This window comes from Manis javanica, chromosome 1, assembly GCF_040802235.1.
Source record: "Manis javanica isolate MJ-LG chromosome 1, MJ_LKY, whole genome shotgun sequence".
NCBI classification, from domain to species: Eukaryota; Metazoa; Chordata; class Mammalia; order Pholidota; family Manidae; genus Manis; species Manis javanica.
The window spans coordinates 140,456,448-140,469,461 of NC_133156.1; the positions used below are offsets into that span (position 1 = coordinate 140,456,448).

The window sequence follows — 13,014 nt, forward strand, 5'->3', positions numbered from 1 at the left end:
CCCATCCCTTCTCTTCTCTCCTCTTCTCTTCTCTCCTCTTTTCCCTTCCCTTCCTTTCCCATCCCTTCCCTTCTCTTCTCTTCTTAGCCTTGTCTTTTTTTCCACATAACACTTCATTTAGTTCAATGCTGAAATGTAAGTTTGCAAAGCCCCTTTGAAGCTTTGTCACCTTCTGTCATCTGTAGGTGACCACAGCTGTGGCCTCCTAACTCATCTTCTCTTGTTCTTTCTTGCCTACTCTAGTCCATCCTGTATGCTCTAGAAGTGGAAATATGATTCTGCTATTCCTTGGCCTTTAAAGCCCTTCAGTTGCCTCCTTTGGTCCTTATGAGAAAAACCAAGTCTAAAACACGATCTAGAAGGCCAATATGAACAAAAGTTCTCTCCTCTGAAGTTCTGATTCTCACATTAGATTCCTTTTGTGATTTTCAACCAGATACCTTCTTGTGAGGCATGTTAGAAGGTCTTCAATGTAGATACAGTCAACCCAATTCCCCATGAGCAGTATCAGGCTTGCTGAGCATTTTGCTGAGCATGACTGTCACACAAGGGGATGTTCAACTGCCTGGTTGCAGGAACAGCTGCTGTCAGAGGGAGTCTCATGCTGCATGCATGAGATTTGTATCTCATGCTACATTTTGAGGTTTGTATCTCAAAAATGCTCAAAACAGAGAGAGGTCAGAACAGATGAAGAGTTTAGTTGTTAATTTCTTCCCCTGACTCAAAGATTGAGTCTGGTTCTTGGGGACAAAAATGTTCATCAGGGTGGTGAAGAGTAACCTGTGAAAATGTGGTCCTCTATTTCTGTTCTTGCCAATAAGGTGTGAGTGTTTTTTATAGATTGAAAGGCTGTGCAGACCTGGCTAGCCGACCCCTGAATGTCTCATGAGTTATACTGGACATCCTTCTGTTCCCAGTCAGGGACTTGCTCTTTTTTCTGCTTCAAGGTCTCTGCATATGTGCCCCCTGCATGAAACACTCACCACTCTGACTTACCTAGCTGTTCTCTTTTATCTATGCAAATCCTACCTATCATCCAAATATCAGTGTAAATGCTCCTCTCACAAGGAAGCCTCCTCCTTATATCCCTGCAAGAAGCATCTGTTTTGTGCTTTCATTCCACTCTGCAGGCTGTAAAGTCTTTAAACTAGTCAGTTTGATGTTACCTTCTCAATGTATGGTTAGCTCTGGGGAGCTCCCCAATGCCAGGGTCACTTCTCTGCCCCTAAAACCTGGTGCAGTCCCTGGGTCAGAGGAGAGGTTGTGGTCCAAGTTTCATTCCTATTTTATGAGGGGTATTGTCTGAGATGGAGACCCAGTAATGCCTGAAATTACTGTCCTGCTGGCCCAGTGGAAGAGTGGATGGTGTAGGATTGAAGTTTAAGTTTTAGAAAATGAAGGAATGCACTCTTCCTAGCACACGTTGTAGTTTCAAATCCATGCCTACTACGTTGCTGAGTATCCTTGCATAATGCATATTTGCACCACAGGCTCACTGCAACATTCAGATTTGGAGCCAGTTTGAACCCATGGCTATTCCTGTTTGAGAATGTTTCTTTCCCAGGAACAACAAGTTCATCCCCATAAAGGATCTTCAGTCATCATTTTCATTATAAGCAAAACAGCCTTCACCATAGTCTATTACAGGGGTTGGCAGACTAGGGCCCACAAAAATTTGGTCCACTGCCTGTTATGTACAGTTGGTGAGCTAAGAATGGTTTTCATATTTTTAAATGTGTGAAAAAAAAACAGGAAGAAAAATATTTTGTGGTATGTAAAAATTATATAACATTCAAATTCTAGTATGTATAAAGTTTTATTGGAACATAGCCAGGCTCATTTGTTTACAGACTCTCTATGGCTGCCCTTGTACCATAATGGCAAAATTGAATGGTTGCTTCAGAGGCTGTATGGCCAGCAAAGACTGAAATATTTACCATTTGGCCCCTGATGTGTATAACAGCGTGTGAGCTCATGGCTTAGGTGGTAATGCCCTTGTTGGGTCCAAGCTGAGCTCCATGGCAGTATTGCCTATTTTGAACTCCTTGTTATGCTGGAGCAGAGAGCACTGAATCTTGATGAGGCACACCCCATACATGGGCAGTAATGGAGGCACCTGGGCTGACACACAACTGTGCCTTGGAAAACCTAAGCCTCCAGCTTTGCAGTGCTTGCTGGTCACCAAACCCATTGCCTCAGTGACTACAACTGAATGCACACACAGGGTAGAGCTCCGGAGAAGCCAAAGAACATGTCAGGCATATTAAACTCTTAACATACCTGTCAGAAGGCAGAAAAATATGTGGGTATTTATCCTCAGGCTAGAGAATTTGATACTGGATCTGGCCAACCTAGAGGAAATACTGAGAGATACAAAAATAAATGACATGCTGTGCTCCAGATTCAGGCAGACTGAACTCCACCTCCTCGCAACTTCTCCCAAGCACTGCAGCTAGTAGAGGACAGGAAGGGTGGTGGTGGGGGGCATCACCTCCGTGGGAGGGCAGTCCAGGCCTGGTTGGGTATTTCACTGGCTCTGGCCAAGTGCTACCAGCCAGGGTCCTGGCAGCCACATCTTGGACCTTTAGGAAGCCAGGTGGGGTCCCTTTCCACAATGTCATCTAGAGATAATTGCCACAGTGAAAAAATGTATATACCTTACCAAATGGGCATGCCTCTTACTCTGCTTTTTATATGGTGGCCTGGATGTTATGGGGACACATTATAACTTGAAAAGAGGGAGAACGGACTCTACTGCTAAATGGCCCAGCCCTTTCTGAATTAGCTTCTGTGAGTTCGGCCATGGAAATGCTCCTCTTCTTTGTGTGTTCTTATGGGGAAGATGGATATTTTGTGACAGACTACATTCAAAAGGGAGCTTTTACATTGTGATGTAGATGACAAAGCTTCTCTTTTGGAGTTTCCACAAACTAGGAGGGATCAGCAAGTACAAACACTGGGCATTCAAGAGTCCAGACACAGTTTGCCATGTTTTCCCTCTCACCGGGATATGAGGAGAGTTAGAAAAGCTGGAAAATTCTCTTATTGTAGCCACTACCTTCCCACTGTAACTTGCAAAGAGGGCAAACCTGAATGGGGGCACCATCCCAATTCATAAGCTCGGAGACCTGGGGTGCGGAAAGCATGCTGAGGCTATCTTGAGCATAGCTAGATATTCACGGTGGAGGCAGAGCCTGTATTACTGACTCGACTCAAACTTTTTAAATCAAAGACAACCATTTAGCCTGCTCCAACAACCTGTTGGCTCAGGTCCATCTGAGTTATGGGAAGCTATGTGTAGAGCTGTTTTGTATTTCTCTGGAGGTGGGAATGGGGAGGCTCACCCACCCAGCCCTTGGAAAGGTTACATGTCATGTTGCACCCACAGCTGGGCTCTGCTTGTTATGTGAGAATGATTCTTCTGGGTAATCCCACTCAGGAGAAACTTGAGTTTTATCCCTATGGGGTAGGAGAAGACACCAGAATAGAAGGAAAATTTTCTTTGAGGGAATCCAATTACTTACCAGGGGGAGAAATAGACTAAAGGTCATACTCACAATAGTATTTGTTGAAAAATAAATAATAATTCTTTCCTATTGTTTGGAAAAGGACTATGCTGTTTCCGGAAATATTTTTATATGATTTGGTAATATAGTTGACAAAGTGTGAATTGTGAGCATGGATTTCAGGCAGAACAAGATTAACAATAAAAGAGATAAGCCCCAAATGGGAAAGGGATTGTAACAATGATTAGGAGGAAGATTAGGGATTAAATCTTTAAAAACTTAAATTTATTCAGTAAGCAGTCATTCAGTGATTACCCGTTTGATAAACATCCATTAAATCCTAGGCACTGTGCTGCTTACTTGATTATTTGAATGCATAAACATTTCCTTAAAAGCATCCTAAACCATAGAATTTCCTAATATTTAAAGTTTTTTATATAGCAAGAAACAGCCAATAAATTGAAACGAGTCCCAGACAAGAAATCAGCCAGCTTGGGTTCTGGTCTTTTAACTGTGTGAATGTGTGCGGCAAGCAGCACAGCCTCCCTGTCTGTAAGTGGAAATAAAACAGGAAAAACGTCTGCCTGTTTCCCTGGCACGTTACTGTGAACATCATTGCAATAATCCACCAAGGTGAATTTTGGAAACCGCATTGTGTCACACCCATGAGGAGTCAGAGCTAGTCCTGATGACTTGTGTCCTGTGTGTGGCAGGCCCGCAAGTACATCATGGACTCCATGGGAGAAAAGTACGCAGAAGGGGTGATCCTGGACTTGGAGAAGACGTGGGAGGAATCCGATCCACGGACGCCACTCATCTGCCTCCTGTCTATGGGCTCAGACCCCACGGACTCCATCATTGCCTTGGGGAAGAGATTAAAAATAGAAACCCGTTATGTGTCTATGGGCCAAGGCCAGGAGGTCCATGCCCGCAAGCTCTTGCAGCAGACCATGGCGAACGTGAGGCCAAATGTCTACTTTTTGTCTTTTTGATTTGTTACTGATTTATAGGTTATGCACTAGCAATGCAAAAAAGAACTTATGGATCATTAAGAGCTTATATTTACATAATACTGTGTACTGTTTACTAAGCACAGAAAAGGATGATATCTATGATATCTATTAGGAAATTTTCATAGAAAAACAGATACAATTTAAAACTCTTTCTCCTGAGCCTTGACTTATGGGAAACTTATCCAACTAGAGCATCTTATTTCCCAACCAGTTTGCATAAAGTTAACCCCCTCTCTGGATCCCAAGCCCTTTGTGGGATCCAGAGTCCCATGCCATATATGATATTCTCCAGCCCGTCCAGCTCCACTCATGGAATCACCAGTGCTCCAGCCTTTCAAGTCCAGAGCTGGGGCACTTCCAGGAACTCACGCTAACTGAGTGAGCAAGGCCCTGTTTTCATCTGTAGAACCTGGGCTCCAGGCCAGGACACTCACGTGCTCACACAGGTCTAGTTCCGTCTCAGGTGTGTGGCTCTGCCTGGAGGATCCCTCCGCCTCTGCTTCTCTTGGCCAAGAATGGTTGAGTGAACCACGTGGCTTGGTCTTTATGCCTTTTGACTTTTTTTGGACCAGACTCCACTCCTCCTTCCCTGAGTCTGAGCTTCCTTGTATCTCAGGCTTCTTCTGTGCTCCTCAGGGAATACACCTGCTGTGGGAACTGGCTGCCAACTCCTAACCACTCGGCTTACCATGAGACCACTGTGTTCTAGGTCCCATCTGCTGAATCTAGACCCTTACTGTTGTGCTACATGCTGGTCCCTTTCCCCTGGTCTAGAACTGAGCCCAGAGGGTTCTAGAATCTCCATTCTTCCCTTGCGGCTCTTGCATTCCCCAAATGTGCCCTGCCCCCAGTGAAAGGGAGTGCAGGGCTATGCTGATACACCTAGTTCACAGCTGGGATGGGGAGGGCAGAAGCCATGTGATGTAAGTGTGTCCAGAGATGAAAAAGGATCCCAGGTCTGGTCTGACCTGAGGCCTGGCGGGGCCTCCAGCCTGGCCTCTTCCTCCTCTTCCCTCTCTCTTCCTTCGTCCTTATTCTTCCCTCTGCATATGACTGTACTCAGGACAAAAAACACTAACAGTAACAGGACACTTAACTTGAATTTAAAAGAAATAATTATGTAACAATTATAGTTTCAGGGAACTAAATTAGAATTTAAATGGAATAATTATAGCGTCCAGCTTCTCCGTTTTTAGTTTGTAGTTTAATTTCAAGTAAAATGAAAAATAGAAAGCCTTTATTGTTGTTAGCATGCTTGTAATTTATCAGAGACAATAGTTTTAAAAAATTTCTGTAAGAAAGCTTTGAGCCAATATGACAGAATGAACTAACTCCACAAGAATACCCATTTTCTTACTGATCTACCCAGTAAGAAAAACACAAAATATTTTGTACAGAATGCAACAAGACCACAAAAACCGCTTTGGCTAAGGGGTTCTGTGGGTGAAGATTGAAGCATCAGAGTCCTCACCTAAGAAACTGATCAGGATTCACCTGTAAGCTGGACGAAAAAGAGCATGTGGCCTTTTGTTGTTGTTAATGTTTTACATTTAATTTTTCTTTTAAATTGCAGACAGTGTCAATTAAATTTTGCAGAGGTCCAAAAATAGTTTGAAAATGATTCACCAGTGTTATATGCTTCTGAAGAAAACATAAGGGAATATGTGAAATTCTTAAATGATCAGTTTTATATGCAATTCTGCTAAGATTTTAGATCTGGGGCTTCATTTGTTTCTTGGAAAGAACGAATTCAGGCTGCGCTAGTCGAGTCTAAATTATCCAAAATTACACATTGGGAAACAACTCAAGATTATAATCTGGATATTGTAGGTGATTTTAGCAGAAATATTCTATAGATTGGACAGTGAGAACATTATTATTGCATGATCTAAAATTTTGCCTGTGTTGCTTTATAAAGAAATCTTATGTTCACAGAATAAATTATACAAAAGATAGTGTATCATTTTCTAAGGCTCTTGTTCTGAGAGTGGTCAGAATCCACAGAGAAAGTTCTTCCACATTCTAGAGGGCATATGCCCCGCTGCCGGTCTCTGGGGAGAAGAGAGGAAGTAGGTCTTAAAACTTGGTACCTAAACTTACTTTCACCCATTTTTCAGTGAGGTCCCTGAGGGGCTGATGACTTCCAGTCCAGACCCTGCCTGTTTAGTCTTCTGAAGAAAACCTGCTTTCATTCTTCCTTTAGAAGAGGCAGGAACATGGCAGGGCTGGGCTTTCAATCTTCTTGCGTTAGTCCGTCTTCTTCCCCCACTTCCAGAGGGAACTCCTGTCACTTATTCGTGAGAGTTTGGGGAGTTATGTGGTATAAATCAGTTACACTTCAGCTTTCTTGAGTCTGATTTAAATGTTATTGATATTGGCTTCACCCTCATTGTCTTTGTCCTCAAGAGTTCATGCCTTTAAACGTTTCTTTGTTGTGATTTTCATGGGATCTGGGGAAGCAGCTGAGCTATGTGGATGTTTTCCATCAACCATCTTTAAAAGTGTCCTTACCTCATTTTATGTTTCACTCTGGTTATTTTCACAACTGTTACCTTATATTGTTATTACAGTCGGCATGCTGATGGGATTGTGGGATAATACACGAAACAAGAAAAAGTATAGCTTATCTCAAATATTTTTGTATCCTTAGACTTAACCTAGATTTATTTAAAGTGGTTAGTGTGCTTCTCTATTAAATTTTAATTACTTAATTTCTAAAGAATGTATTCATTTAAATTACAGAGTGAAATACAGTGCAGCCTAATTCCCATTTACTGTTGTTGACTTAGGGTGGGTGGGCACTTCTGCAGAACTGCCACCTGGGACTCGATTTCATGGATGAGCTCATGGATATAATCACAGAAAGTGAGACTGTGCATGATGCTTTCCGCCTGTGGATGACCACCGAAGTTCATAGGCACTTTCCCATTACACTCCTTCAGATGGCCATTAAATTTGCCAATGAGCCTCCACAGGGCCTCCGAGCAGGACTAAAGAGAACATATGGTGGTAAGTGGAGAAATACTTTCAAGTTTACTGGAATTTTTGTACTCAAATTGTTTTCTTAAAGAAATGATAAAAACAGTTAGCTAGGATTTAGTTACAGCGAATGGTATAAACAATGGGGAGAGGATAGCCCCCTGTGTCATGCTCCATGTGGGACATGCTTAGACACTGTTAGGGCATCAGAGCAAAGGATTTCCCACAGTCTATGTCCTCTTTTCCCAATATTGCTGCCCTACTTTGGCCAGTGTTATTCTCTGACTAGATACCTCCTTTTAATGTTAACACCTAAATTTGATAATTTTATTGCTGTGGTCTTCATGTTCCATACCTAAAGTAGGTCGTCTCTTCCAAGAGAAGGGGCTGAATAAAAATTATGACCTGTGTTCATTTCATAAAGCCATCTAAAAATTTTCAGAGTTTTTTTTTTTTTTTGGAATTGCTAACAAGGCTGAAATTCCTATCAGTCTACAAGGTAATATGGTGATAAAATAGATGTGGAAGGTCGATAAAATATTTTGCTCTTTGGGCAAGCAAGTTTATTTTAAAAGTAAGTAAATTTAATAAATAAAAATAGGAAAGAAATAAAAGAAATAAAAATAATAAATACAAAATTTAATAACATTTTTTCAAAGAAAATTATATATAATGCAATAATTTTGCATATATATAATCATAATTATTTAGTTCTGTAGTTAAAAGTGAATATAGAAGCCCATTACAAGCTGACTACATGCCCCATATAATAATTATAATAAATTATTATTAATAGTAGTTGCAGTAATATTATTTATTTCATTGTTATTGTTCTTCTACCTCTGTTTTATCCCCACATTATCTTGTTAGGTTGGCAAGAACTTGACCTATGTTAGCAAGCACCCTTTCCCAGTCTCTGCAGATTTTTTCAGAGAGAAATGCCCGCTAGATACCCAAAATTTAAATTATAATTATCATATGAATGTGTTAAAAATAATTCAAGATAAGTGAAGTTTAGTATCAGGAATTTCTGAAAATAACTATTAACCTATAAAGTAATAAAAGAAAAGATGCTTGAGAGGTGATACACTTTTTCACCCCACTGACCATGACAGGTGTCAGCCAGGACCTGCTGGATGTGGTCACGGTGGCCCAGTGGAAGCCTATGCTGTATGCAGTGGCTTTTCTGCACTCCACGGTCCAGGAGAGGCGGAAGTTTGGCCCTCTGGGGTGGAACATCCCCTATGAATTTAATCAAGCTGACTTTAATGCCACTGTGCAGTTCATCCAAAACCACTTAGACGACATGGATATCAAAAAGGTAATGTGTGCTGCCCTATGTCCCTGGTGATGGTGGGGCTTTGGGGCCAGTCCTCTTGGAGCGGTGATAACTGTGCTTGTGGAGTCATCATCTGTATATCTTAGCGACTCAGATGACATTTGCCTCTGGATTTCATGGAAACGATGAATAAATTTTGATTATTATTTTTTATTTCTCAAAGGCAAGTTGACAATACATGTAAGACAACCTAGAAGGGACCATTAAGAAGGCAGAAGGGTGGAAAAATTCATTTTTTAAAATCCTAAGAAATGATAACGAAAGTCTAGATTACTTTTGAAGTGTGTGCTTTCTAAAGAATTCAATAGTCTCAAAAATAACCTTTATTTTTCTTTATGAAAACATAGGAATGCATCAAGGGACTTTATTTCAAATCCTGAACGTGAGCTTTGAGCCGTCCTCATGTTTGCCTATTTAATTTTCATTCAGCACATTTCACATCACTGATGAGGAATGAATGAACAAATGAATGGCACTGATGAATGCACAGATGCTACTTGGTGGGGAAAATAGGGTTGAGGAAGTAGTCAGTTCTCTACAATTATTTGTCATTTTCCCAGGGTGTCTCCTGGAGTACTGTCCGCTACATGATAGGAGAGATTCAGTATGGAGGCAGAGTCACTGACGACTATGATAAGAGATTGTTGAACACATTTGCTAAGGTGTGGTTCAGTGAAAACATGTTTGGACCGGATTTCAGCTTTTCCCGAGGATACAGTATTCCGAAGTGCAACACGGTGGATAACTACCTTCAATTTATACAGGTTTGTTCAACTTCAGGAATTTGTGCACAGAGCAAATATCCACGGCTGTTTGGCCTTTTTGGCATTTATTCACATTGCATCTACAGCTTTTAAAATAAATTTGAATGGTGATACCCAGTGTACCTTCCATGTAGGTGCTTTCTCCATATGTTGATATTCACCTAATGATTAAAATGCTTGTATTTATTCTGTCTGAATTTGTGTAAATTCCCTCCCTTCCCTCTGTTAGTGCCTGGGTGAGGACTGTTCTTTGGTGAGGTGACAGATTGGGCCGATTTAGAGCTAGGAAGCCTACATAACCCCCTTGGAGTGCTCTACCTGGGGGACTTGAGCTTTGGTGACAAGGCAAGGGCAGCCTCTAGACTAGGTGTGTTCTGTTTTTCAACCCACTTGCCTTATCCTGTGACATCGGGTCTAAATCCTGGCCTAATGCACAGCCCAAGAGTGTGTTCAGGAAGCCGCTCTGTGTAAAGCTTCCTTTCTCAGCCTCAGCAGCACTGGCGTTCCAGGTGGAACAGAGCGGCCCTGGCCTCTCCCCACTAGAGGGCGGTAGCGGCCTCCTCCGTTCTCCCTCACCGTCCACCCCAGGGATAACTCTGCCTCCAGACATTGCCGAATGTCCTCTGGTGGGCAAAAATCAGCCCAGGTTGAGAAGCACCGCTCAGGGGAGGAATCATATAGATTTTGACAGGAAATTGGGGAGGAAAACCTGCTGTGTATTTCAAAGTAAGTCTACTTCTGTCTCTATACCTTGAATTCATTAGATTCTTATTTAGCAATCGCTTTTCCCTCTAAGATTGATCTAAAGCACAGCAGCCCCAAAGGGCTATATTTATCACTTTATTTAGAGATTCAGTGATATGTAAGTGTAATGAGCTTATCATATATTACCACCTCTACACTGTTATTAATTCAAATCAACAGATATACATGTCTTATCTGTACTACACGTGTCTTTAAATCATTAGCACTGAATAGGAAAATGCCTATGAAGGTATGAATTTAGATAGGCCTATACATATATTTATTTATATATCTCTCATTTCACAATGAATTTGAGACTGCTCATAAGAAGACATTATGTAAAGGGCATAAAATAAAGGAGTAGAAGGGAGGAAAATTATTAATAAGATAAAAATAAAGTTTAGGATGTAATTTGCACATAGAAATATATCTTAAATTATAGGTAAATTTTCTTTTTTTCGAATAGATGAGTTTTCACCTGCTTGCTCTGTTTCTGTTGCTGCCAGGTTTTCTCTCTGACTTTGTTGCCCTCTCAGTATTTCTCTTTTATAAGTCTCTGTCTTTCTCCCAGGAGAGTATAGTTCCCACCTGTGATATTATTTAGGCCATACTGGCTAAAGCCATCATTTTCTGGTATCTTAAAACATGGTAACCATTAGTTACACAACATTTATTGAAACAACTGGTTTGACTTAAACAGTCAGAAAACAAAATACCAATCCCTAGCTCCCTTTCTACATATTATAAAATGAGCGGTATCTCTTAGATTGAATTTTCTCGAGGTGCAGACATTAAAGATCCATGAACCTATTCTGTTTCTCAATGTCTGGTTTTTTTTTTTGTTTTTTTTTTTTTTGGTAAGGCAACTTTTGGTTCTTTCCTGGAAAAAAATCATCGAAGTTGTAGCCTGATGCAAATAAGATGTATCATGTAAATGTTTACTATCCTGATAAAAACATGTTTATTTCCTAAGAGAGTCGAACTTACCTGGGGCTTACGTCAGCGGTCTGTGTTTAACTGGGTGATTGTCGTTCAGAGCTTGCCCACCTGTGACAGCCCCGAGGTGTTCGGGCTGCATCCCAACGCGGACATCACCTACCAGAGCAAGCTGGCCAGGGATGTGCTGGACACCACCCTGGGCATCCAGCCCAAGGACAGCTCTGGAGGAGGGGATGAGACCCGGGAGGCTGTGGTGGCCCGGCTGGCTGATGACATGCTGGAAAAGCTGCCCCCGGACTACAGCCCATTCGAAGTGAGTGGATGACATCCTGACACGGTGTCAGCTGTGGATGTGTGTGGTTGGTTGGGCCAGTAAGGAAGAAGGAAGGAGGGCAAAACATACATTTTCTGAAACAAAAAAAAATTACTTAAAACAATTCACTTCCTGAAGGACTAGATAAAGATTTTTGGATTGATACTTGAAATCATTTCAAAATGTGAATCATAAAGAAATGTTAATATTCAAAATTAAATTACAAGTGTGTACTGATGGGTTGGAATTGTTTTTCTAGAACTTTCTGTTGAGGTACTTCATATTGTCACTTGTTCAAAGCAAAGTAATGTGTTCTTAGAGTAAAACACCTGATTATTTAAAAAAATGGTGTGTAAATGAATTCACACCTTAAAATTCAGACCTTCTTAATTTCAGGGAGTCTATATTTATATCATTAACTCCTTGTAGCTTCTTTATCTCCCCAGTTTTGAAAATGGATTTGTCCTTTTTAATATGCAAGTAATTTCTAAGAAAAATTTATAATTATGAAAGTTAATTTTGTAGGCATTTTGGGAAATAGGATGAAATGATTTACTCTGATCAATTTAATTTCTTTTTTTGCAAGAGTGAAAATCATTGGCTTTCTTTACATGTAGTCCTAAGGGATGGCCTGGGCTGATTGTGTGGCACTTGTCATAGGACCACGTTTCTCTGTATATTGCCCCATTTCCTCTTGGTTTTCAGAAGGAAACGCAGCATTTTGTTTCTTTAGCATCCTCTTATTTCCTAAGGCTGCTAGTACTACAGACTGAAGTCAAGAACCTATTGCCAAGGGAGTAATTTCCCCGGAAGAAACTCTGATCGCTTGTTTGGAGAAAATCAATACTGTGATCAACTCTCATAAGCACCTTTCATTACACTCTCAGGAAAAAGGTCATTCATGCTAACAGTGGTTGAAATATTTATGAAGCAATAAACAAAATCTAAAAAACATAATTATAATTACATAAGTACACATGGTAAGTAATGGGGTTTGGAAGAGTCTCCTTCCTTTTGCCGAATCTGTCCAAGGCACCTCAGTCTGACACGGTATCTGACCCGTGGAAGACGCTCCGTAAATACTTATAAGATGGAAATGAATGGGTGTGTGGGTGGGTGGAAGGGTGGATGCTTTGATGGAAAAATTAGAAAGCTTTGAAGACAGAGGTCAAGTTTTTTGAGGCATCCAGCAGAATAGTTGTGCATATATACATGTCTGCTGTGTGTGTCCTTGTGTGTTTGCAAGTCTTAGGTGTGCAGTAAAGTATTTCCCATTAAGTGTCATTGCTTTCTGAAAGGCTCCATAGTCGAGGTCATGCATTTTAGATTCTCCTGTGAATTAATGGCTGCCTGTTCTCTTCTACGTGGGGTGAAAAATCAGCTGATCATCTAACAGGTGCTTCCTTTTCTATTTATT

The 13,014-nt window shown here is 41.0% G+C and overlaps 1 protein-coding gene across 1 annotated transcript in view; it reads left to right on the forward strand.

The window, feature by feature from the left end:
• The window catches only part of DNAH5 (dynein axonemal heavy chain 5), a 262,049-nt gene that overhangs the window by 236,225 nt on the left and 12,810 nt on the right, over positions 1–13,014 (forward strand). The window contains exons 71-75 of the mRNA XM_073237789.1: positions 4,220–4,465; positions 7,309–7,528; positions 8,614–8,819; positions 9,398–9,601; positions 11,382–11,597. Coding sequence (XP_073093890.1) covers positions 4,220–4,465; positions 7,309–7,528; positions 8,614–8,819; positions 9,398–9,601; positions 11,382–11,597 — 1,092 coding nt within the window. The remainder of the gene's footprint in view (positions 1–4,219; positions 4,466–7,308; positions 7,529–8,613; positions 8,820–9,397; positions 9,602–11,381; positions 11,598–13,014) is intronic.